The sequence below is a fragment of the Akebia trifoliata genome, chromosome 1, assembly GCF_017979445.1.
Source record: "Akebia trifoliata isolate Shusen 1 chromosome 1, ASM1797944v1, whole genome shotgun sequence".
NCBI lineage: Eukaryota > Viridiplantae > Streptophyta > Magnoliopsida > Ranunculales > Lardizabalaceae > Akebia > Akebia trifoliata.
The window spans coordinates 20,780,238-20,808,002 of record NC_141375.1 but is presented as its reverse complement, the minus strand read 5'-3'; the positions used below and the strand labels follow the sequence as shown (position 1 = coordinate 20,808,002).

The 27,765-nt window shown below is 35.9% G+C and overlaps 1 protein-coding gene across 12 annotated transcripts; it reads left to right on the top strand.

Annotated features, from left to right (window-relative positions):
- Positions 1 to 941: 941 nt before the first annotated feature.
- Positions 942 to 25,441, top strand: LOC147410892 (putative disease resistance protein At4g27220). 12 transcript variants are annotated; one of them, XM_086441402.1, is made up of 16 exons: positions 943 to 1,151; positions 2,717 to 2,899; positions 6,683 to 9,993; positions 10,075 to 10,169; positions 12,123 to 12,531; positions 12,756 to 12,832; positions 13,059 to 13,610; positions 13,726 to 13,906; positions 13,994 to 14,091; positions 14,195 to 14,391; positions 23,711 to 23,812; positions 23,924 to 24,160; positions 24,241 to 24,438; positions 24,516 to 24,609; positions 24,721 to 24,822; positions 24,945 to 25,441. In XM_086441402.1, exons 3-4 carry the CDS (start codon positions 6,800 to 6,802, stop codon positions 10,106 to 10,108), a joined length of 3,228 nt encoding a protein of 1,075 aa, XP_086297528.1. In that variant the 5' UTR covers positions 943 to 1,151; positions 2,717 to 2,899; positions 6,683 to 6,799; the 3' UTR covers positions 10,109 to 10,169; positions 12,123 to 12,531; positions 12,756 to 12,832; positions 13,059 to 13,610; positions 13,726 to 13,906; positions 13,994 to 14,091; positions 14,195 to 14,391; positions 23,711 to 23,812; positions 23,924 to 24,160; positions 24,241 to 24,438; positions 24,516 to 24,609; positions 24,721 to 24,822; positions 24,945 to 25,441. The 12 variants fall into 12 exon arrangements, with proteins under 12 accessions (XP_086297469.1, XP_086297528.1, XP_086297520.1 ...); XM_086441394.1 differs by having other exon boundaries at positions 24,910 to 25,441; XM_086441377.1 differs by having other exon boundaries at positions 24,721 to 25,441.
- The last annotated feature ends 2,324 nt before the right edge of the window (positions 25,442 to 27,765 follow it).

Here is a 27,765-nt window from a genome sequence, read left to right as displayed (position 1 = left end):
TTATAATGATTGAAAATATTTTTTTTTCTCATTCTATTCTTGAGAATTGGAACCAATTGATACCCCTGTTTATTAGTGGTTCAGATTTCAATTTGCATTTATTTTGAAATAAGACTTAAAATTGACAAGAATCAAAACCCAAATAAATATAGTGGTTATGATTTTAATTTTCTTAGGAACCAACCTTGACACCTCTTAGTACGTAATCATTAATAAAAGTTTTTTTTATTTTTTTGTTTTTTTGGTAATGATAAGGTGGGATTACAGGGCCCACCCTATTTCCAATCTATTGACTGTAATTACAAGAGATTTCTTTGATTTGTTCAAGATGCCTCTCTTTCCACTTGTGGGGTCCACTCGATAGTTTAATCAAGTCATCGCTAATAGGGGTGCAAGTTGGTCCGGTTCAAACTGAGAATTGAACCAAATCAAATAGATAGCTTTGGGTTGGTTTGGTTCGATTTGGAATAAATTACGGTTTAATTCTGGGTTACAAAAATGAAGAATTGATCAATTTGATTCGATTCTTAAATAAAATTGTATAGAATTGTACTAAACTGGGAATCGAATTCCTATGCAATAAATAAATATACATGTATATAATAATTATTATAAACTATTTTTGGAATGAGGATATAAATTAGTGATCTTTTATGAGTAAACTAATGATTTTTTATGGGTAGATTTGTAATTTATTGTATAAAATTTTATGTTTGTATTTTTATTAAAAAATATTACTTATAATTTATAGAATATTGCAATCCGTTGAATAAAAAACCGAACCAAATCGACTTTAATTCGATTTGCGCTGATTTGGTTCAATGGAATTTGGTTCGGTTCTGATTATTATTTAGTGCAAACGACCTATGTTGGTTCAGTTCCGATTTGACCACAAACCGAACGAAGTTGCACCCCTATTTAAACGCTGAGGATGGATTTCTACCTCTTTTTGTATCTGAAATCCTTAGTTTCTTCTTTGTTCTACTTGGTTTCTAGCAAAAGCTTAAAAAGCCCATCCATCCCACCTTCAACTAAAGCATCAAACTTTTAGGCATCTAAATGGAGTATAAAAAAAAAAAATTCCAGATTTGAAGAGATGTTCATCCAAGCTATCATGGGAGAAACTTTCCGCCACACTTCACAGCCTTCAAGTAAGTAAAAAAACAAAAGCCTACAACCACCTAAATTTAGAAGTCCTTTCTTTAAACAAAGATCTGCAAATTAAAACCAAACCCTGAAACAAAAATCTGCAAAATCCCATACAATTTAGAGCCACTTTCTTCAAACTCAAACCTTATATAGCTACTTCCCTTAAGCTCAACCCAAATGATCAAAAACTACAAAAGAAGATACAATTGAGATGAATAGATCGCCAAAAATCAGAAAATAATTCTTCTTCTTCTTCTTCCTCTCTCTCTCTCTCTTTTCTAGGGAGAATTACGAAAACATGCCCTTAAATCATCTTATTTGCAAGTGTGTATCCTGAGGGAAAAATACTTGCATATGCCACGTCAACGAGTTTTTGAGTTATTTTGTCAGATTGAATTAGAAAATCAGCACTCTGACTGCATAGTATATTAATATGGTGATATACCCATTTTACCCTGCTATCTTAGAGTGTAAAAATAAATAATTATCACAACAGTAAAAAAAAATATATTTGATAAATATTTTGGACCATTGTGAGGTAATTTTCAAATCTCTCGTCTATAAATTGGTAAATTTCTCTTTTACATACATTATATGAATAATGATTTTCTAATTAGGAAGTCTTCACACGGTGGATGCTCAGCTGACGTGTTATGGACACAGAACCATAGATCTGCTTCCTCGGGATACACAAATGCACATCTTTTATGGAGATTTACATCTGTGTATCCTGAGGAAACAAATCAATGGTTCCGTAACATGTTAGCCGGGTATTGACCGAGTGAAGACTTTCTAATTAGAACTCATATCATATTATGCATTGAATCAATGAACATCTAGGTTGAATGAGAGTATTGGAATTTTAAAATTATGGTTTGTTAGAGAATCAGTAGAATGTATTGTATTTTAAGTATATAGATGCATTGAATCATGTCTACTCATTAGATTAGATGAAGTTGTATAGTTGAAGAACTTGAAGATGAATGGTTTTAATAAGAAATTCAAAGGTTTTTGGTTAGAAGTTGAAGAAAAGGATATTTAAGTTATTTTCAATTAGTATATGAGAAGACCCGGTCAAGAGGCAATGTCATCAGTAATCAAGGAGAAGGAATTGGAGGGAGGTGAGGGAGTGGGGCAAATGGGGCATGTAATTAGTTGAAAATATAGGGGTGTCTCAAAGTTCTGTGGGGGAAATTGCCCCCACCAGCTCCTGACAAGCTCTGCCCCTGATAGCTATCAATCCGGGAGTTTCAGTTTTATCAAAACCTATCATGGTATCAGAGCGTTTGCTCTTTTGAGAACAACTTTGATCTAGCTTTTGCTTCTTTCTGGTGACGACACTAGTATTGTCGTTGTCAGACTAAAACCTGTTCGATCATTCGTTTGTCTCTTGTCAAATCCAATCTTTTAAGCATTTTGTCTAACAGGTCATCTCCATATGTTAACTTTCCATAACTTGATTCTACCTTTATTATGTTTCTTGAATCAAGAATTCAAAAAAAAAAAAAAAAAGTCTGATTTAGATTTATATCCCCTCCATTGATTAATAATCACTTTTTAAATGCAGATGCCTTCAATGGTGGCAGTCCATGTTGTAATTCTTCTTATTGGCCAATCAATCACCATTTCTAGTTTACTCAATTCTTTCACCACTGTCCCACCTTCTGCTGTGGTTGAAAGCAACTCATCTCTTCTTTTTTCCTCACTTTCTCTCACTGAGTGGTGATGGAAGAATTACTACTGGTAACTGGTAAGAGGACCTCAATCTACATCTCTCTTCATTTCCATTTTGTTCCGATAATAGAATTAACTATGTAAGTAGACATTATGATAGTTTGAAGATTAATACAATCTCAATTGGTTTTAATCTGACGGGTAATTGAGTGGTAATGGATCTTCATTCTGGTGGTCCAAATCCCATTTCCAATAGGTTAGTAAACCAACAATATTAATAATTCAAAACACCAAACCAATATTATTTTAAAAATTGGACCAAGATCAAACCAATCTGGCCCAAATGGTTGGATCGAAGTTTTACAAAGGTTTTCAACTTCTTTTCTTTAAAATCCTAATAAAAAGGACTTTTAGTGGTTTGAAGTGAATCGGATCAATATTTTTTTAAAATCCTGTTCAAACCAAGGTTCGTCTTCTTCGGTGATTGTCCCCCACTTATATTTATGTTACACCAATAGTACATAGTATTACAGTTTTTTTTTTATATATCATATCACAAACAAATCATTTACCCACCAGCATACAACTATTTGAGAATGTATATGAGGGGCAATGTGTACAAGGGCCAACTATTTGGCCAACGTGTTTTGTCCTACATTGGTTGGAAGTTTCAAAATGAGCTGGTTTTTGGTGAAGATGATCTCTTGGTGAGGATGACCATCGTCACCAAAAATCAGCTCATTCTGAAACTTAGAACCCATGTAGGACAAAACACGTTGGCTGCCGAACATGACCCGGATATGAGAGTCTGGTGAAAGATCTTTTCAAGTTTACTCAATGGGTTAATTTTATTACTTCTTTAATTTCATTTCATGGGTGTTAGTTGAAGTTTTGAGAGTGTGGTCCTGTTTAATATATTTGCAAATCAATAGGGGTGGAGATTTTTTTGTATGGACAATAGCGACCGATTTTTTATTTGCCATTGTTATCTGTTGAAATAACTCATAAATCCTTATGCACTTTGAAAAATCTTGTGGTGGTAAGTGCCCCCACTGTATATATAGGGGGTGGAACATGGGACATATGTAAAAATCATGGTTTTTCAAAATATGGGTTAGAAGTTTCAGATTGAGTTATCTTTTTTTGTGAGGATAGTCTCTATGATGAGCACAAAAAATCAGCTCAATCTGAAACTTCTAAGTCTATCAAAAGTGGTTTACAAATTATTGGTAAAAAATCGACGGTCCTACAATCTAAATCACTTTTGATGGGGTTAGAAGTTTCAGATTAGACTGATTTTTTTTTTAGGATGATCTTCTCATCATATTGATCCTCCTCACAAAAAATCAGTTTAATAAAAAACTTCTAACCCATATTTTGAAAAATTATTATTATTACATTGTTTTTACATATGTCCCATGATCCATTCCCATATATATAATTGAAAGTTCATAGAATTTTTTCCTCTATATCCTTGAGGCACTGATCATATTTTTGGATGCCACATGATGAGTTTAACGACCCTTAGTAAGTTTTCAAATCTTACTTAGTTAGGCTAGCTTCCCTTTTCCAGACTCAAATATGAAAGAATCCTAACACACTGGACAGTTCAGCGTGTTAAATCATTTTTGGTAATTTCTTGAAAATGAATACTTTTTAAATAATAAGTTAAAAAAATTTATCCTTTTTCGATAATTTTCCCTTCATCCTTAAGATCTCTATCATGTTTCAATGGGAGAGTTCGGGCCCCAACTCCACTAATCTGGACATTCGCTAAGGCTGTAAGGAATTTAACCCGAAATTCCCAACCTGTGAGAAACAAAAATAGAGAAAAACACACGTCGTAAAAGAAAACAATCACACACACAAGACAGTATTTATGTGGTTCAGCAATTTGCCTACGTCTATAGAGTTGCAGATATTTCACTATTATCAAGAAGAAAATATAAAGTGCGGCTACAGTCTCAAAAACGATAACCAAGACTTAAAAAAAACCCTAATCACCAAAACAGTTTCTATATATTGTGCATAGAATCGATTCAAAATGGGTTACAAAACGGGCAAAAAAAAAATTTCTCGGGGGCATTACCCCCTGGACCCCCAAGAGGCTTGTCCATGAGCGCTCCGGCTTGGGCCCTCAAAAAATCTCTCATAGAAAAACCATACAACATTATTGAGGTCCGGTTGGGTCGTCGATTGGATCAAACATAACTAGGCTCCACAAGGACCTCCTAACAAAAAAAGGGGTGACTCAAGACCTTGATACTCTAAAACAAGACCCGCACTTCCCACTAAGAAAAAGGAGCAGCCCCCTACAAAAGCAACTGCTTATTGCTTTGGCCTGGCATGATCATCTAAGCAACCAATCCTTCTCATGCGGCAGGCATTAGAGTACTCATTTCTTTGGTTCAACGATTCTGCTCACTCGTCTAAATTCTGGTGCGTAGGGGGAGGTATGGCTCCAATATAGAGCATTTCCATATGCAAACCTAGCTTTTCCCCAACTCAATGACACAAAGGTAAATTCATCAAATTGTATGAACAACATTAGATAATCATTTTCAATAAAATGTACTTATGAAATTAGATATATTTACTTATCAAAAAAAAAATATTTATATATATTAGATATACGATCATTTTCATAAGTATTAAACATATAGTTTGTTCAATAATTTTGACAAAAATACATAGTTATTTTAGTAACATCCCCCGGAATTTAGCAGTTGATTTTTTCTCTTTTTTCAAAGACAAGACAACATCCAATCATGAAAGAAAGAAAAGGAGGACGACACTAGTATTGCAATATAAGTTGTAGGGAACTAGCATCCAAAGTGAAGTTGTAGGTCACTTTTATGCATTGATTTTTAAAATTACCCTTAATTAGGGGTACTTTCATTCTTTTATGAAGAAAAATTTTACTCTCACAGAATTTTTACTCACAGAATCCGGGATCTACCAACCACATGAGCCCGCGTCTACTGAATGGCATCTCTAGTTTACAAAATTACCCTCGTTAGGCTTGATGTGGCACGCACTGACGCGCTAGAGAGTCTGTGAGCACTGTGACGAGAAATTCTGTGAGCAAAAGATCAGTCATCCTTTTCTACAGATTATATATTAATAACTAACTTGTTTAGCTTTTCTTCTTGGGAGATTTTTTAATTTTCTGATGGGAAGTGAGATTGTAACCCTATTTTTCAAGGAAATAGGGAAAAGATTTCATAATCGCCCGTGGACGTAGGCAATGTTGCCAAACCATGTCAATCTTGTGTTTTGTGATTATTTTCTTACTTAATTCATCTTAAAATTGAAAGTGCTATAGAGATCGCGCACACAGGTTAGATCCTTATTGGATCACAGTTATTTGGATCTAAATTGAATTCACTCTATAAAACAAATCCAATAAAGTATCAAATTGAATCCTTCTCGGATCACACCCACCCTTTGTTCCCAAATCCTCGATCTGAATCCTAAGATCATTAAACAAAATGGGTCCAGATTTTGATCCAATCCATTGACAACCATGTATTTGCCCAACTTTTACCCTCTCTTTTACAAAAAATTTGTTTGGATTTTTAAAAATATGATAACATTCAACATGCAAGATGATTTGCAATAAAAGTAATTTAGAAAGTCTTGTCAAAATTGTTTAAATAAAACACTATAATTATAAATATTTGTATAAGATTTAAAAATATTAATTTTTCTTATAGTTTTCTTAGAATTGTAATAGAAAAACCATTTTTTTTAATGTAATGGTTATCTAGAAAACAATTTAGATTACAATTGATGTGTGTTCTAAGTCATTTGCTATACCATTTTATTTATGTGTTTCTTATTACTTGCTTGGCCACAGGTACTTTTCAAGTTTTCTCCATTTGAATTCATCTTTGAACAATGGCAATCAATAGTTAAACCAGAAACCATTGGGTCAAGGAAGAAGAGGTAGACAATCTTTAGGATATATAAAGCCATGGAATTTTTGGCTTCAATTGTAACTGAAGTGGTAAGATGTTTAGGGGCTTGCACTGTACGCCGAATCAACTATTTGGTCAATTACAAGACCAACATCGAAAATCTTAGAAATCAAGTGACAAATTTGGACACAAGAAAGAAAGACATACAAAGTAAGGTTGAAGAAGCTCATCGAAAATTACAAGAACCCACTGAAGAGGTACACTGGTGGCTCGAAAAAGCAAATGAAATTGAAGCTACTGCAAGAAATGTGGAAAGAGAAGAGAACGAAAATGGGAGGTGGCTTAAGGGATTGTGTCCTGATTGGAGCTCTCGTTATAGGGCCAGTAAAGCAGCAGCAAACAACGCAATGATTGTCAAGGAACACCAAGAAAAAGGAAACTTTAGCGAGGTGTCACGTGTTTTGCCTCGTCCAAGTGTCATACCAATACCTAGTGACTATGTCGAGGGCCTTGAACCCATGATGCATGCAATGGATCAACTCATGGAGGCCTTACATGACAAGACTATTCGAGCAATAGGGGTGCATGGGATGGGGGGTGTGGGGAAGACTACTTTGCTGAAGAGATTAAACAATGAACTCCAAGGAAATCAACTCTTCGAGAAGGTTATATTCGTGACTGTTTCTAGCAACCCTAACTTAGAAAGAATTCAGAATGATATGGCTGAGAGGCTGGACTTGAAGTTTGGTAAGAAGTTTTCTCTACTTTCAAGGGTTAACAAGTTGTCCATGAGATTGAAGCAGGAGAAAACAGTTCTTATTATATTGGATGATCTGTGGAAGAGGCTAGATTTACTTGATGTAGGGATCCCTAGTGGAACTGACCATAAGGGTTGCAAAATCGTGTTGACATCTCGAATGGAGAGTGTTTGCCTCCAAATGGGTACAGAAAGGAACATTAAATTGGAATTATTGTCTGACAATGAATCATGGATCCTCTTCAAGGCAAAGGCTGGAGATGTAGTTGATTTTCCTACATTGCAACCTATTGCGAAACTGGTTATGAGTGAGTGCAAAGGTTTGCCATTGTCAATTGTAACTGTGGGATTGTCTTTGAGAATGAATAGGGATGCTATCATATGGAGAAATGCACTAAGGAAATTACGAAGATCTATTTCAAATGAACAAGAAGACAGCATTCTTTCATCTTTCCAATTAAGTTATGACTTTCTAAAAGGTGCAGATATCAAGTTATGCTTCTTGTTTTGCTGTCTATTCCCTGAAGACAGAAGCATTAATTGGAAGTATCTATTTTGGTATGGCGTTGGGGAAGATTTTTTGAAGGTGGACGGAAATTTGGAAGATGCATTATTAGAAGAAGTACATGTTTTTGTCCATAGATTAAAGGATTGTGGGTTGTTGTTGGATGGTTATGAAAATAAGGAAGTGAAAAGGCATGATGTCATACGAGATGTGGCCATAAAAATTTCAATGGATGAGGCGCATGGATTTCTTGTAAAGGCTGGAGTAGGATTAGAAGAGTGGATAGAGTGTGAAAGCATGGAAGGATATAAAAGGATTTCACTGATGAACAATAACATTAGGATGGTCCCTGCAGAGCCAAAGTGTCCCAATCTCCGGACTCTACTATTACAGCACAATAAAAATTTGAAAAATATTCCAGACAATTTCTTCAAATGGATGCCTTCTCTTCTAGTTTTGGATCTGAGCTACACTGGCATTAGATTATTGCCCCCATCACTGTCGTGCCTAACAAACCTGAAGACACTATGTTTGCAAGGGTGTTGTAATTTACAAGATGTATCTCTACTTGGAGGGTTGGGAAAACTCGAAATACTTTGCCTAAATCACTGCAATATCTGTGAGCTGCCGAATGAACTATTTGGGCTCACCAATTTGAAGCTATTGGACCTGACATATACAAATCATCTACATAGGATACCATCCGGGTTGATATCAAAGTTAACTTGTTTAGAAGTATTGGATATGCGAGATAGCTTTTCTAGATGGGGTGCTGAAGAAAATGTTGGGCGTGGAGCATTAGCTAAATTTACTGAACTAGCATCATTACATCGGCTTACAACTCTACAAGTGAATTTTTCAGATGTTGAATGTTTATATCAGAATATGTCAGACGGGCACTGGGAAAAATTAAATACATTTTACATTGCAATGGGCGATGTGTCATCCTATTTTCGCCGTTATCATGAAACATCTAATGTCCTTGGGAATATATCCCTTTATATGCCAAGCCAAAATTTTGCGAGTTGGATTACGGTGTTATTGAAAAGAGCAGAGGTATTATCATTAAGAGGATGTGATGATGTTAATAGTATTGAAGAATTGGATGGTTTATTAGATCTCAATTGCCTTGAATTTCTTGAACTTGAAGATTGTGACCAAATGGAATGTCTCATTAATTTTGAGAAAAAAGTATTAGAACATGCATTTTCTAACCTCAAGGAATTGTACCTATCGAGGTTACCAAAGTTGGAGAAATTATGCCATGGACCTTTTCCATCTCAATTGGGTTTCGGAAACCTAAGAGTTTTACAAGTGTACCGTTGTGACAAATTGGGCAAAGCCTTATTCTCATATAATCTTCTACTGGGAAGAATGCAAAATCTTGAAGAATTGGAAGTGCGGCATTGTTACGAATTGGAGAATGTTTTTCACTATGACGATAATGATAATCACGATAAAGAAGAAGGGCTGTGTGATCAAGGACTCATCCTTCCCAAATTGAGGAAATTGTGGTTGATTAACCTACCTGGATTGATAAATATATTACCAATTGGGAGTCTCCATAACCTTAAGGATGTAATTGTAAGAAAGTGCAATAGGTTGAAGAATGTGTTCACGTTGAGAAATTTTGCACTTGGTGGCCTCCAACAACTTCATTCTTTACAAGTGGATGATTGCATGGGCATGAAGGAGCTCATAATAACAATGGCAGAGGATGAGAAAGTGGTGAAACAACAAGTATTTTTTCGGTTGAGGGAACTTATATTATGGAGTCTACCAGAACTAACATGCTTCTACCCAAGAAACTTGCTTTTTGATTTTTCTTCCTTGGAAGTCATTAGAATTTTAAACTGCCCAAAACTGAAGAGGCTCCACTTAGGCCCTCATAGTGCTCCCAACTTGAGACAATTCTACTGCTCATCAATAGAATGGTTCCAAGGGTTAGAATTGGATGATGAGACCATCAGATCAAAACTCCAATCCAGGTGCCTCTCTCTCTCTCTCTCTCACACACACACACACACACACACACACAAACTACTAACCCAAGATTTAAAATCAAGTAGGTTTGTGGAATATAAATTGGAGGAGTGGAGTTGAGTTGAGAGAATGGTTTAAGGACCCAAAGAAAGAAGATCAATTTGAGCTTGGTTTCTTTCAGGTACCATCCTAACACGCATTATAATTCCTTCTATTATTATTTCATGTAGTGAGCGCCAATGTGATCTTACTTTGGATAAATTGTTTTTATTTTTAACTTTTTTTGGTTGATATGTTTCTTGAATAGAAAAAATAGAAAAAAGTCACAGGTAAATTAAGTTTTGTTATCATCGATCTCCCATTTTCTCCTTAACAAAGTCTCTTACTTGATCCAAAAGTCTAAGCTCCTATCATTTTGTCTGGGTTTTAATTTTCCTTCTTAATTTCTGCCATTTGAGGTTTTTGAAGAATGTATATTTAGGAAACAAATATTTCAAAAAAATATTTTTTAATTAGCAAAATTTCTAATATTATTGTTTTAAAAATTATTTCATTTGATTTGTGATAAACTAGATTTTATCCAAAAGAATTTTCCACTAAAAAATCTTTTCCATAAGGGTGGATCAAGAAATTTTATTTCATCTTAAGTCAGTAACCTTCTACAACATAAAAAAATGAAAATTTTCATGCAAAAATTTTCTCGGAAAAATAAATGTTCTAATACTATGGAGTCTAGGATCTATATGTAAGCTTAAAAAAAACATTTCAATGTTATTTATTTAAATTTTTTGGTTGTTGTTTGGTACATGTTGACATTGTTTAAGGTGGGAACCAGGGGCGGAGACAGGATTTTGCCCATGTGGGGGCAACCAAGGGTAGAAATTTTTGCATGGGGACAACTAAGATTGAAAAAAAAATAGTTGTGGAGGCAACTAAGATTGGAAAAAAAATTGTGGGGGCAATAGTGGCAAATTTTTTTATCCGTCGCTAAAATCTGTTGCAATAACTCACTAATTCATAGACTTTGAAAATTCTTGTGGGGTTGCCCCCACTCTAAATCCGCCCCTGGTGGGAACTGGATGCTCTATCAGTGGATTAGGTTGAGGAGGCTCCAATCATTGTAATTTCAGTTTTCTTACCATTTCCACTCTTTAAAACATTTTCTCCTTGATGGTCTCTTAATCGAACATTATGAAATCTAAGCTCCCATTATAGAGTTTGATTTTTTTTTTCTTTTATTTTCTCACTGCTATAATTTGTATTCAATGAAGAATATATATTTTAGGCCTTGCATGGTTGCATAAAACAAAGTTTTAGTGGAAATATTCCAAATAATTATTATATTAAAAGATAAATTCTATTAAGTGTAACTTAGATTATTCTAAAGATGTCCTAGTAAAGAAGATTTTACTATTTGGCTAAGAGTGGTGATAATATGACTCCCCTACATGGCATACTCAATCAACTCCCTGACGTGGGGTGTGCCAAAACCATAGACTTTATGCCTCAGGATACACAACCGCACATCCCCATAAATATGTGCAGTTGTGTATCCTGAGGCATAAAGTCTATGGTTCTAGCACACCCCAAGTCAGGGAGTCGACTGAGTATGCCACGTGGGGGATTCATATGAACCCGACTCTTTGGCTAAAGAGTGTGATAAACTAAATAAAACAGAACCTACTCAAAAAAAGTGATTTCTTCTTAATTCAATAGAATAATGATAAACTGACTCCCCCTACTCTCCTAACATAGCATGTGCATAGAACCATATATTTTTCCTAAGGATACACAACTGCACATCCCCATAAAATGTGCAGTTATGTATCCCGAGGACAAAAATCTATGATTCTATGCACATGTCACGTAAGGAGAGTAGAGGGGGACTATGTCAGAGGGGGAGTCAGAAAATCACGATTCAATTCAATAACCTTCTACTATTTTGGCATTTGGAATCCATCTTGCGAAAATAATAGAAATTTCTACCTACCATTCTTTGCATTGTCCCTTACTACAAAACTATAGCTATTTCTTTTGCTTTTTGAGGTGATTGGATCAGTCTACTTTGTACTATTACAGCATAATCCACACAACCTTGGGATTCTGTACTAATTGAGAGGTAATTGTGGGGCAGCATGCCAATTGAGAGGTTATTGTAGGAAGGTGATACAGGTTGAAGAATGAAGAATGTCTTCACAATGAGTTTTGCAAGAGGCTTCCAACAACTTGATTCTTTAGAAGTGTATGAATGCAAGGATGAAAGAAGGAGAAGAAGAAGAGTTGGAGATGCGTAAGAGTGTGTTCCTTTGGTTGAGGAAACTGAGCTTATGGGATCTACCAGAACTAACATGCTTCCACCCGGGGAACAAGCTTTTGATTTTCACATCTTTGGAAATCATTGAAATTAGAAACCGCCCAAAACTGAAGAGGCTCCACTTAGGCCTTGAGAGCACACCCAACTTGAGACAATTCAAGTGCTCACAAGAATGGTTCCAAGCTTTAGGATTGGATTACGAGTGCATCGGATCAAGACTGCAATCAAGGTACTCTCGCTCTCTCTCTCATACTCACACACTTGCATTCTCCAATTTCAGTTTGGTTTCTTCTGGGTAACATCCTATTATGCATAATACCATGTATTTCATTGGGATGCATCTCCAGAAGTATTTTTAGAATCATCCCATACATTGAATTGAAGTCTTTGCCTAACATATTCTGTGCATTGTCCCACAGTACAAGCTCACAGTGATTTCTTTTGCTTACCCAGCTAATTAGATTTGAAGTTCGGCTCTTTTTTTCCTTCAAGTCTTCAACACTCCTATCACTTCAAGAGAATACTAGGAGGTTAGCACAGTGATTTCAGTGCATGTACTTTCTTTTGCTTCCGTAGATTGGAAGATGCTCTATGAACCATCTTTAAACAATTCCTTTGTTAATATATTTGGAATGCAAAAAAAAAAAAAAAATACTGATATGCTATTGTTTGTATTTTTTTTTTTTTTTTTGGCTAAGCAAGCAAGTGAATTGTATTAATATTTCCCTAATTATTTTCAACTCTTATTTGTGCTAGATCAAGTTCATCTCCACAAAGACAATTTCTAGCTAACTGAGGCAAGCAAGAAACATCTTTAAAGTGCTCAGATGAGGCACAATTAACTGCAGCTGTGGCAAGAGCATCTGATGTGGATTTAGCCTCCCTCGAGACGTGTTGCACTGAAACTTCAAGCTTGGACAACAGCATCCTTGCTTTAAATATCCACGGTTCAAGGCTCCATGGCACTCTACGTCCTTTAAGACCATTGACAATGAGCGTGGAGTCCATCTCAACAATAATCTTCTTCCTTATCAGCACAAAACATTCAAGAGCAGCCACCAAAGCACTTATTTCTGCTATTTTATTGGTCGAGACTTCAAAAAACCACCTGCCGGCTTCAACAAGGGTGACCCTGTTATCACGAAGAATTGCCTCACCCCCCGAGAGACCTGGGTTGTGTTTGGAGGCACCATCAATATTAAGTTTACACCACCGCCAATGAATAGAAACCAATCTACACCTTGGAGGAGGCTTCTTGGAGATACCCAACAAAGCTAATCTTGACAACATATAAACAGAATTTGCAAAGTAGACACCTCCAAAGCTTTTGAATTACTCATCTGTGTTTTTTTTTTTTTTAACATTGCTTTGTTGATTTGCTATCCTTTCTCATCTTATTCATGCATGCTTTTAAACTATGTAGATTCAAGGAGCTGCCAAAGTGGTGAATGTTGCCATTATTTAAGGTGCTAACTGGATGCTTGATGAGTGGATTAAGCAGATATTGCTCCAATTGGGGATGTGCCCAAGTGAGGGCAAACATATTTGAACTCACTTATTTGGTTGTTAAGGTCAGTGAGAAAGCATAGAATGCACTAGTCAATGTAAGTCAATTTTCTTTCCGTCTGTACTTCTTTAAATTATGTAGTTTCTATTGTTTGAGGCATTCTAGTACAAACTTTGATGACCAGATAATGAAGAGAGTTGTTAATTGCATAGAGAATTCAAGACCCATAATGGTATCATGAAATTCTGAAAAAAGGCGTGACACTACAACATCGTGTCCATGGTGAGTGACACAAGTACCAAATTCTGCTATTTGTTATTGGTGCTCTTGCTGCATCTTCTTCACTCAATCGACCATTTTTTTTTTTTGTTATGGCGTCTACTAGCGCTATACCCACAATTGAACAGGCTTTTTGATTTTCATTATTTGGAAAGCATTGAAAGAAATTGGAACATTCCCAAAGCTGAAAAGGCTCCCATTAGGCCCTCATCACACCCAACTTGAGACAATTCTACTGCTGAAACAATGGTTCTAAGGGTTAGAGTTGGCTGATTAGAGAATTAGATCAAAACTTCAATCCAGGTACTCTCTCTTTCTCCCCCTCTCTCATACACACACACAAACACATACATTCTCTACTTTACAAATCCAAGATTTATAATGATGTCGCTTAAGGAACTAATTTGAGGCGGACAAATTTCGGCTTGGTTTCTTTCAGGTAAAATTATATCATATGCATAATTATTTATGTAGTGAGCGCTGATGTGGTGACGAACGCTTTTCTTCATGTCTTACTTTCCACAAATTTTGTTCTTGTTAATTGCAGGCACACCTATACAAAAGAACAAAAATGCCATTTTTAATTGGTGGAAACATAGATTTTAGGAAAATTCTGAAGTGACTGCACAGGGCACTGCGTTAGTGTGTTAGACACTGAGCTGACGTATAGGTGCCATAGATGCTTTTCCTTGATATACAAGTGAAAAGCATTTCCGATTTTGTTCAGATCTGTGTTATCTTAGTGTCAAGCACAGTGTCCTGTGTAGTCACTCTTGGATGACTCTTTTGGAGGGAATTTTCTTTCAAAAGAATAAAATGACGTGGCTTCCAACAAGGCTTTACAAAGAAAATTGTTTTTTTGTAGGGACCTCTTGTAACCAAAAAGGAAGGTTATGCTGTTTTGGCATTTGTGACCCACCCACCTAGACAGTAGAAATTTCGTGTTAAAGAAACCATTCATTAGATTTCATTCAGGACCTTAGTTATATTCAATGGGGTGAGTCTCCAAAAGTATTTTCCGAATCAACCCATTGAATTGAAGTCCTTGCCTAGCATACTTTGCCCATTGCCCCACCCTACAAGCTCACAGTGATTCCTTTTGCTTGCCCAGCTAATTGGGTTTGAAGCTGACTCCTTTACTCCTTCAACACTCTTATCACTACAAGCGAATACTAAGTTTTTTTTTTTTGATCGGTAAGTAGGGGCTATTTAGGGCCCCACCCTGGTTAATTAAGGAGGCTAAAGCTGAAGGTAATTACAAGTCATCTCTGCCAACAGAATAAGAGATAAAGCATGGGGAACACTTACATTATCATCTATAAAGGAAAAGGATTTTCCCCTCCTTCCGTTGCCATCCGAACTGCAGCACTGTTAGCTTCTCTCCAAACAAATTTGAACATTAGATAGGAAAATGTCGATTTGATCTCATCAATGTTGCGAAGAATTGGGATGTGTTTCCACGAAGGCTTGATCTTCTTATTAATACACTCTATTGCATAGGAGGAGTCGACATTAACGATCACCTTTGACCATCCTTGATGAGCTGAGAATTTTAGCATTCAAGAATTGCTTGGCGTACATCTGAGTGAGAAGAGTTTCCCATACCTCCAAGTTGAAATCTCCCAAAATGGTCTCTGCCAATAAATCCATACCAACTCCCTAAGTTTGATAAGGAGCAATCGGAATTCAATTTGAGATATCCCATCCGAGGAACTTCCCACTTTATTGTCGGCCTAGGGATTAGACATTTTCCATGAGTGCTACAGCCCCATTGCCTCAAAACATCTTCTTCAGTACTATGATCAACCTCCTATCCTTCAAAGAGAGCTCGAAATTCCCTTTGAATTATAATAAGAATCTGATCAGGATCCCTTTCTAGGTCTTCAAAAAATCTGTGATTCCTTTACCGCCAAAGATTATAAATTGTAGAAGAAGAAAGAGCAAAAAGAATGTTTTTCATTCCTTTAGAAATATGTCTATTCTCAGCAAGAAGAGTTGCTTTCAAGAACTGTGGAATTCACTGTGGTTTTAACTAATCCACATCTACTATGCACCTCCTACCAAACTCTTTTACTGAATTCACAACCGAAAAATAAGCTATGGTTACCTTCACACTCTCTGCGGCAAAGAATATGTTGAGAGATAGCATATATACTTCTTTTCCTCAGATTTTCAGCTCTTAGAAGGCTTCTATGCACTGCCATCCATGCTATAAATGAATGCCTAGGAGCACCCACGTTATTCCAAACCACTCTCTTCCAAGGAATCTCATTTTCCCTACTTTGGATTAGCTCCCAATGTTTTTGTCGATGCATGCACTTTCTTTTGCATCCGTATAGTGGAAGATATTTTATGAGTGCCCAGTGTAAATAATTCCTCTGAATATTTGGAATGTAAAGAATTACTGAAATGCTATTTGTTTGGATGACCACCCTTTCCATGGTTTGTATTTGTGTGCAAATAAATTTACTAATTTTCTATGTCATGTACTTGATGATGATATGCCCTTTTCTATTTTTTATTTTTTTGTGTTCTTGGTTAATTAATATAACATTTACAAGTTTATGTGCTAGATGATGGTCTACTAAGTTAAGTCCATGTTAATACATTTTTGCTACATTTCCATACACCGTCCCCAATAATTTTATGTTTCTCAGCCTAGAGTTTTTGGGAAAAGCTCCATTTATCATTTTCCATGCAAAAATTTGAAGGTATCTTCATGTTACAAATCCTTCTCCCTACAGATGCCTATGTCTTACATTTTTCTGTTCTTGGTTTTGGGTAAGGTTTTTATACTCCAATCTAATGATTAGTTTCCCTTTATTTTTAATGGGGTGTGTTTATTGCATATTATCACATAAAATGATATTAAACAAATAAAATAACTTTGGCAAGCAAGGGTCGATCCACAGAGACAACGCTGATTCAAAACTCTTAACTTAAAACGATCAAAGATAAGGTAATGCTACAAGAACAGTAATTTATTATGACGAGATTTAGTGACAGCCACCTCGTAAATTGTCTCTATAGGTTATTTTCGTAATTATTATTTTTAATAAAAAAAGTGGGTTTTAAGCATGAGGTGAACCGACTGCCTTTGTTGTGACTGTCACAGTAGGTTGCTTTGCACACAAAAAATTCGCGATTCTCTCTCTCTCTCTCTTCCCGAGCGATCTATTCTATTTCTCTCACTTCGATCTACTCTCTCTCTCTCTCTTCCTTCCCGCACGACGTGCTTCGTTTCTCTCACTTCCATCTGCCAGAGAGCTCTCTCTCCTTCTTTCTCAAAATCACGCTCTCTCTCGATATGTTCAAGCTAAAAGTTCATCACATGTTTTTTTTTTTTTTCGAGCTCTCAATCTGTTCTAGCGTTTGAGCCATCGATCTCATTCAGTGATATTGGTTTAATATCAAGAGGAGATCGTCTCAGTTGAGCTTCTTACACCGACAAACAAGTTTTTTAAGGTATCTATAGGGAAGGAGAGGGTTTGATTTCTTTAATTTTGCTTTGCTTCGATTTATGTTTTTCTTTTTCCCTAATCCATCCTCTTTAGAGTTCTCTACAATTTGAAGTCTTCTTAGCACCCAATTTTAGTGTTCTTTTCCATATTTGTGAAATTCACAAAACCTAAATTACTGATTGTCTAGGTTGGTGTACAAAATTTGTTGAGATTATGATACTTCAGCTCTGATTTCAACCACGTTTGGGACAAAATCAGATTTCAAGCGAGTTTATGGTTTAATTTCAGTTTAAAAGATGTAGATAATGATGATAATCCGGGCCTACTAATCTTTTCTAGATTTATATATCTAAATCACAGGTGATCTCATTTTCATTTATTTCTTTGACCAGGTAAATTGTGATTGCCAAGCTGAGTTTCTCAAAATTGACATTGATTTTGAATTAATTAAGGCCCAACTAAATTCCAACTTCTTTACTAAATTCATAAAATTTGATGATGAGATTTATACATTGGCATATGTTATTAATGTCTTCATTGCTTTCTCAACTATGTTTGTCGAATACTTTAAAACCCAACTATATACAACAACTAATTCAATAAAAGTGATGGTGAACCAAAAGGTAGTCTCTACATAGCATACACGAGTATCTAAATCATGACCATTATTAAAAGGATCAATAGTAAGTCAAATGTTCATCATCATCAAAGCAACCTTCTCCACATTTGGGTTGTTTTTGAAAGCATCCTTTAAGAATGGGCATGAAATTTTCATAACAGAAGCCACTGATAAAAGGTACATGTTGAGTCACGCAACGGAAACTTTGAATGTGACTCTACGATGATTCGTCTCCTTCCTGTCTTCTTTTCGTACAAATTCCAACAAGAACATTGGTAGCACCTTTGCACTCTGGCACTATCACCTTACAAGCAAATAACACTAAACTCTTATGAAGACTTCTTAAAGAGAAACACTAAACTCTATATAAGAAATCTTATTTCTATCTCATTCCATTCATAGGACTTATTATAAATGAGCTTTTTTTCTCTATTTATAGACTCAGAAGGATGTTACAAGAATTTTCTAGAATCTTCCTAAATCTAGAACTTTCCAAAGAAACATCTAGACACGCTCCAGAAGTTTCTAACCATGTGTAAACATGGAACACTTCAAGAAACTTCTAGATTCTTCTAGAATATTACACATTATTCTAGAACTCTCCGAACCTTTCTAGAAGTTTCAAAGAACTTCTAGATTATTCCAGAATATTCTACACTTTTCTTGAACTCTCCGGACCTTTCTAGAAGTTTCAAGAATCATCCATAACCACCAACTCGAAAGATCAGTGTTGATTCTTCAACACTCCCCCTCACCGCCGACTCTTTGCTCATCATTCCAAGTTGTTTTCTGAACTTTGTTTTCTCCCTTCTAATGATTTTTGCAAAAGCACTATCTGCGTATTTTGGGTTAGGTCTTCTTATACACGAAGATCTCCAAGACTTTGGTTCTACATCTTCCCTGGACACAAAGTTATGTCAAACCCTTTTGTCCACCAATGCATGTGTTGCCTTCGCATTGATGACCATATTCACATACATTAATACCCTCATGGATTTCACTCCTAAAAGCCCATGGATTATATTGATAAGTTGTAGGGTCTATACCCTTACATTTCCATCTTTCTTTGTGGTCTCCTCTACCCTCACAGAGTTCATATCTTTTTGGTGTGAGCACTTCAACGCCTTGTGCTCTCTACCACAAATGAAGCATCCCTGGTACTTTATAGTGTCTCGGACTACCTTGGTGTGTTTTCTTTTCTTGGGCCATCTGCCCATCATTGGCCTTGTGGGCTCCCCCACCTTTGGCCTCATCCTTTCCTGAAGTTCCCACAGGTCTCTCCCAAGATTCACTCTTGTTTCCTTGACCAAGTAAATGTTTGGCTGTCGCAATAGTTGAAGTCAAATTTATGACCTCTTTCTTATGTAACTCTTGTTCTACCCATGATTGAAGCCAATCAATGAAGAAGAAAAACTTGTCTTTTTTTACTCATGTCGATTATGTCAGGCAACAATTTAGTGAATTGCTTCACATACTCATGTATCGATCTCGTGGACCTCAATCTCTTCAAGTTCTTCCTTGTCAGGTACTCCACATTCTCTGGCAAGAATTGCCTCATAATCTCACCTGTGAGGTCCTCTTATGTTCGAATGATGCAAAGACCTCTCTTGACATCAGTTGACCTTCATCACGACCATAACATTGCATCATCTATGAGATATATGATTGCCGCATGCACTCGTTTTTCTTCGTCCATGAGCCTAATTGCTTTCAAATAGTTATCAACTTGCCAAAGACAGTTCTCCAACTCCTTGGCATCCTGAGCACCTCCATATGGCATGGGTTCCGAGATTCTCACTCAGACAACATCCCTCATTGCCATCGACCTGTTGGCCATAACCCTTTCAAAGACCACCACCATGGTCTTGACTTCTTCTAGTTGAGTTGTCATTCCTTCGAAAAATCCACCCATCTTCTCGTGGAAACTCTGCACAAGATTTTGGATCGCCTCATGTATTTCGGCTCGTAGTACTTCCACAGCGGCCCTTGCATCGGCCTTCATATCCTTGATGGCCTCAACACACTCTTGTTAGCTAACCACTTTTTTTTAAGTTGCATTAACTTCATCATGTTGATCTTCTACTACAATTGTGAATGCATGCCCATCAATCATCTCAGTGGTTGATACATAGTTTGCTTGTGGATCCCAGTTTTCCTCATTACTGACTCCCTCTCGCTTGCTAGCTTCTGCATGTCGCAAATCTTCAGTGGCTAAGTTACTTTCTACAGGAACTAATTTTACCCTGCAATTACGTGCAATGTGGCCTGGCTTTCCACAATAACATGACTTCTTAGTCCTCTCAACTTACGTCTTTTTAACGTAGGTATTCCCCTACTCTTTGATCCATCTTTGCCGTATTTCGATTTGAATTTGTCTCGCTATTTCCCTTTAGAGTCTTTGGAAAACATGGCTTCTTCCTTGTCTTCAATTTTCAAGGTACCAATTTTGACGAGCACCATCTCGTGGCTAACGTGCGGATTTTCTAACTCATCCACAAAAGGTTGTGTTGCCCACCCAGCAATAGCTGCCACACACGTTACGTACTCTGGTCATAGATCGTTGATCAAGAGTCTCCTCATCTTGACATCCAAGATTTTATTCTCTGGATTCAATAGGGACAAATCCCTGCACATTGTCTTCACGCAAAGGAAATACTCTACCACAAAGAGTTTTCTTTGTTCAAGGCTTCTGATCTCCTTTTCTAAAAGTTGAAGACAATGCATATTCTTTTTTGAGAATAGACCAGTAAATATGTCCCATGCCTCTTTTGGTGTCTTCGCATCCGAGATACGAACCAACATGTCGTTATCTACGGATTGTTTTAGTGCGTAAAGAGCTCGACCAACCTTGGCATTCCACTTTGTCTTCATCGCAAGGTCTTCTGGTGGTATTGTGTTGTCTCCACACGTCACGTCCCAATACTTATGACCCATCATATACGACTCCATACATGATTTCCATAAATCATAGTTGGAGTTATGCAACTTTCGCGAAAATGGGAAACCCAAGTCAATGGTCATCTTTTAATAAAGATTGTTGCGCAATCATGCTGAGTACTTTCTTCCAATGAGCCGTTTGGCTCTGATACCAAATGTAAGAACTCTGATACCAATTGTTAGAGTTCTAATACCTTTTGTTGAAGCTCTGATACTAATTGTTGAGTTACACAGCGGAAACTTTGAATATGACTCTATAATGATTCGTCTCCTTCCTGTCTTCTTTTCGTACAAATTCCAACAGGAACTTTGATAGCACCTTTGCACTCTAGCACTATCACCTTACAAGCAAGTAACACAAGTCCTCATAAAACTTCTTAAAGAGAAACACTAAACTCTTTATAAGAAATCTTATTTCTATCTCATTCCATTCATAGGACTTATTATAAATGAGCTCTTTTTCTCTATTTATGGATTTGGAAGGATGTTACAAGAATTATCTAGAATCTTTCTAAATCTAGAACTTTCCAAAGAAACATCTAGACACACTCCAGAAGTTTCTTACTATGTGTAGTCATGGAACACTTCAAGAAGCTTCTAGATCCTTCTAGAATATTCCACACTATTCTAGAACTCTCCGAACTTTTCTCGAAGTTTCAAGAAGCTTTTAGATTATTCCAGAATATTCTACATTTTTCTAGAACTCTCTGGACCTTTCTAGAAGTTTTAAGAATCATCCATAACCACCAACTCGAAAGATCGGTGTTGACTCTTCAACAATATAGTTATCTCCTAACTCGAGTGAAAACATTTACAATTAATAAGAAAATTAGTCGTCTTCTTCTTGTCTGAGATGAAAGTTGTAGAAGTAAAGAAGACTAGTAAAACCCAACAATTAGAGATTCCAAGATTGCGGTTTGGGTTCTTGTCGGTGGCCTCTAACTATTTTATTTTATTTTATTTTTATTTATTTATTTATTTTTGTGTAAATCAGTTATTAGTCATGTCCAAGTTGAATACAGTTGAGATAGGAAGATGATGTTGATCCTGGACTAAGAGATGGGCTCATTGTTTGGGCAGTTTTTGAATTGTACTTGTTATAGTTTTGCAATGAGAATGCTACATATAGCTTTATTTGATCTTATTATTTCTAAAATTAAGGGTCTGTTTGGAATCCAAATTATTGTTCTTAAATAATAGTTTTCTTTCTAAGAAGAAGAAAAAAATACCCAAACAAAATTTAAAATTAATGGGTTGTTAATTGAACCATAACTTAAGCCCTGTTTGGTTTCTTGTTATATATAGGGTGGCATTTGGAGGCCCTAGAGAGAGCCAAACATTGTGCCAAACATTTTTTCAATGTATGGGTTAGAGGTTTCAAAATGGGCTGATTTTTTGTGAGGATGATCTCTAGGATGAGGAGATCATCCTCACCAAAAATCAGTCCATTCTGAAGCTTCTAACCTCATCAAAAGTGGTTTATAAAAATCAGACAGTCCACGATTCTTCAACTTGTAAACTAGGATTAGAAGTTTCGGAATGAGATGATTTTTGGTGAGGATGATCTCTTCACCATAGAGATCATCCTCACAAAAAAATCAGCCCATTTTGAAACTTCTAACCCCTATTTTTAAAAATGTTTGGCACAATGTTGAGCTCTCTTTAGGGCCTTTGAATGCTTCCCATATATATATATAGTTATACTAGGATCAACATTGTTGTATAGTTATAGTTTTAGTATTGGAATGATTCTTTTTTTGTTAATTAAGAGTGTTGAACTTGTCAAGAATCTTGTTTGGGTCCTCTAGTGATTAAGAATGTATGAGACATATAGTCTCTGATGTTGATTTTTCTTCCTTGGTTATCTTTCTTTCTATTAAATATTTTTTTAATTGGTGGAAAAATAAGATGATATTTGGTTCCAAATATCATACCAATGATTTAACCATCAGATTGTGAAGTCATTTTATTATACTATCACAAGTATTATCATATCGATTCATCAATTTATTCTAATTTGCAAAACCAAGGAGTCCCGTGACACAATGGACATCTATAGCTTTTGGTGGGGTGTATGTAAAAAAATCAATGCCCATGGTGTTCCTAAAATTACAGAAATACCCATCAATTATACTAACAAATTCCATCAACATAGCTATGAATTTGTTTATTGATCAGTGTGTTGACGCATAATTGATAAATAAAATATGAACACCTATACATCATCATTAAGAATACTTGCTATGTTGTTTGGACCCATAGCTTGGTTGACAAACTACAATGCTAAAGGCTAATTACCCTATTTGTAATAATAGGAAGAGAATTGTTTCTGGAGTCCAACCAACATGATCCATACACCTTAGGAATTATCTTGGTGCGATTAAAAACTGGATTCCACTTCAAGTTGTTTGGGTTCTCTTTTTTCCTTTTTCCATAATGAGGTTTACTTCACAAGTATCTTGCATGTTTTTTTATTTACTTATGTTAGATAATAGCTTATAATGTTGGTCCTCATATGTCTTTATATTTATTTTGTTCAAGTTGGTATCATAATAGTTTATCTAATTGGCGAATATATTGATTTTAATTGTTATGAATTGCTTAGTTAGATATGTTTCGTGGAGAATCTTCTAGAAAACCAATACAACTGACATCCATTGCTGGACCATTTGTGGATGTTGGAGACAATGTTGGTAATACACGTATGGTATGTGGTGTTAAGTTATTTTGAATATCATACACTATCTTTAATGACATGTGCGTCTAGATAATTTATCATTGATATATTTTTTGTTTTGTTATGTTTTCATCTCTCCAGCTTCTACGAGAACGAAGAGGAGAGGCCCTACGTGAGGCGTGGGCAATTTTAGCCAGAAGATATGCCAGAAGATGTCATTAAATTGGAATAAATATGATTAGGCGATAAAGGAGAATGCTGGTCATTTTTCACATTTATTGGGGACTATTTTAGGTGTTTTGTCCATGCCCCTTGGCAATGCAAGAAATGGGCTGCCATTCCAAAGCATTCAAACGACACACTATTGCTAGAGATCAGGTAAATATAAATTAATATGTTTGTCATTTTTCTAATAATATCATTTTTTTACATATTTCTTAAATTGTGTACTTTTGTAGAATAAGGTCGAAATTGATGATTCAAAGAAGTGGGTGATGCAACGTATGTCGACAAGGGACAGAGATTGGAAGAATGGTTTGAAGAAGGTTTATTGAAAATATGAGATAGATGAGGAGAGATTGCTACATATTCCTACTGTCATCTTAAAGACTGATTGGACTTGGCTTGTCCATTACTGGAGTTACCCTGAGGCTTAGGTATAAATTATTACAAACTTCTTAATTAACGATTTTTCAAAGAATAAAATGTTTGTGATATTATTAAATTTGTGTAGGTTATCTCAGAGAGGAATATCAAGAATAAGAAAAAAACAAGTAATCAAACATACGGTGGGGACAAAGAGTTATGCATAGTACCGGTCGGAGATCGTGCGTATATGTTAATAGATCATTTCAATTATATCATTGTCTTTTAATATTTAAAGTGACCTATGATATATACTAATTTGTTTTTTTTTTTCCCTGTAATTATCGGGCAAGGGTAAAGAAGAGGGTAGTTTACCTACCTGAGCTGAAATCTTCAAGAAAACCCATACTAGGAAAAATGGGTTTTACAATGATCTTAAATCGGCTGAGTTTGTTGTACGTAAGAAGTCAATTGTAGGATAAAATTTATTATATTGCAAATTATTCATTGTAAGATAATTACTAATTCATTTTTTTATGTAGAATAATATGATAAAAATACATAATGATAGTGATAGATCTGATTCTACACCCATAAGCGAGATGATATTTTCTGATGAGATGGGACCAAAGCAACGTGGTAGAGTACGTACCTATAGCCTAGGCCTGACGCCGAGTTCGGTCTTTACATCTACTTCTAGCTCATCTAGTAGTTGTACTTATGCCGAGATGCGGTCCCAATTGAATGAGATGCAAAACACGCTAGTGGAACGTAATCGACAATATGAGAAGATGATTGCTGAGTTGCAAAACTCACAAGTGGAACGTGATCGACAATATGAGGAGAAGTTTGTTGAGCTACAAATGGACATGGAGATGCAATTGCAGATGTAGATGCAGATGCAAAAAGAGATCCATAGCCAAGTGCAAAGTCAAGTCCAAGAGTATATAGCCTATACTTCCGTACCATGTTTCCTAATCATCATCCTCCCAGTCAAGCACTTTGAAAAACATCTAGATACATTTTATTTTTGGTACATTTAATTCACTACCTTAGACTTTTACTTTTTTCTTATATTGTTTAACTAATAACTGTTTTTTTTTTTTTTTTTTTGGTAACTAACCCCTTTTAACTCCGCCAATGTAAAATTAAATATTTTACATTGCCGGTCCCAAGCCCGGATAAAGGAGGAGGGAAAAGATAAGATATTGTTTATTTCTAAATAAGGTAATTTTCTTTTAACATGACATGCTTCTATTTTATCATTCATATAAGTTATTGTGCATGCATGATTCTTATGGAGTCGAGGCATGATTCTTATGGAGTCAAGGCATGATTCTTTTATTTCGCTAACAACTTGATGGTCTCTTGGCAGTAATATCGAACTGAGCCACGCATATTCTTTTGAAACAGTTCTATCAATGTGTCGAATAGAAGGTCTGATTTCCTCACTTATTTTGTTTAATTTGCTAAATTTTCATACATTGATCTGAAGTTGACTGTTGGATTTGCATTTTTCAATTCTTAGAAGAATTTGGGCGTGGAACTCAAAGTTGGCATAGATCATCTCTTCACCATGTTCACTGTGATTGGATTTTAGTGACTTACATGTATTATTAACTGTAAATAGATTTCTGATTTTCTGATACTTATGGATTGATGAGATTTTGATGTTTATGAGACATTTGATATTCTGAATATACAGAAATATTATTGGGTTCTGTAGTTAAAAAAATGACAAAAGAGTTTTGGATCTGTTTTGCTAAAATATTTTTAGGAGTGTCCAGGTCCAAGAGAATATTTTGACCTGTCCCAAGAGCAAATGGTAGTCTTTTAGGCAATAGTGTTTTTACCCATCATTTCCACTTGAGAAAGAAGATTACTACTTGATTCTGTTTTGTTGGACCTCTTGTTCTTGTTAATGTTTTCAATTTAGCTTTAATTTTAATTTTAGAAAATCAATTATATTGAAACCACTTTAGGCAAAGATGTTCTAAATTGTAAGATTACTCCATGATGTTTGTTGTCATTATGACATGAATTTCTTGTCCTTCCTTTTTTTTCTGCTTCAAACCTTCATGGCTTGCTGTAATCTTAGGGAAAGTTTAAAAATGCATGGTGCCATCAAGTGGTGCCAAAAAGTTGGTCAAGGAATGTGCTGATGCTCTGCATGTCTACAGTTTTTCATTGCACTTGACTTTGTTTAAGTTTCTTCACAACCTTAAAGGAAAGGCAATTAAAGTAGGTTATCTATTCTTTGGTTGTATCCAAAGTTTTAACAAACCTTCGACGAGATTCAAGGAAACCTCTTTTTGTTATCTGTCAAGTATAAGTAAAAATATTCAAGATAATCACAACGGAGCAACAAAAATGGCTTACAAAGCTCCTTGGATATGACTACAAATAGTCTACCATTGAGGGAAAGAAAATGTTGCAGATGATGCTCTATCTCATCTCCATGAGGAACCACATGTGCACTATATCTCTACTCCTATATTTTCAGCCATGGAAGATATCATCAAGGATAATTTTCAAGATGCAAAAGTCAACACCATGATCCAACGACTGAAAGAAGGCCCATTATCAATCCCACTCTATTTTGTAAACAATGGGGTTCTAAGGTACAGAGGGCGGGTAGTTCTCCCATCCACCTCACCATAGTGCCAAAAGATTTTGGACGAATTCCATGCCTCACCAATTGGGGGCCATCCTGAATTTTTGCCAACCAACAAAAGAATATCCACGAACTTTTATTGGAAGGGTATTAAAAGGACTACAAAAAAGTATGTGGCTGAATGTGAGGTCTGCCAACGTAGTAAATATGAAACTATCGCTCCACAAGGTCTACTACAACCTTTACCAGTCCCAGCTGGGAAGTATGGACAGATATGTCAATGGATTTCATCGATGGGCTAATTCAAGTCATAAGAGTTCAATCATGGTTGTTGTCGATCATTTCAGCATACGCCCATTTCAGCCCCTTGGCCCATCCTTACATAGTCTCGGTTGTAGCAAAAATATTTGTACGAGATGTTGTGAAACTGCATGGTATGCCAAGATCTATCGTTAGTGACAGAGATCTCGTCTACATCGGCCACTTTTGGGAAGCTTACTTTACTCTACAAGGCACTAAGTTATGCAAGAGCACAACTTACCATCCCCAATCAGACAGCCAAACGGAAGTTGTCAGTAGAACCTTGGAATAGTATCTACAATGTTTTGCTGGGCATCACCCACACCAATGGACGAAGTGACTTCCTTGGGCTGAATTTTGTTACAACAGTTCATTCCACAGCTCCATCAAGATATCCCCCTTTTCAAGTCGTATATGGGTGTCTACCACCACGTATAAATACTTATATTCCTGGTTCAACTAGTGTCCATATAGTGGACAAGGC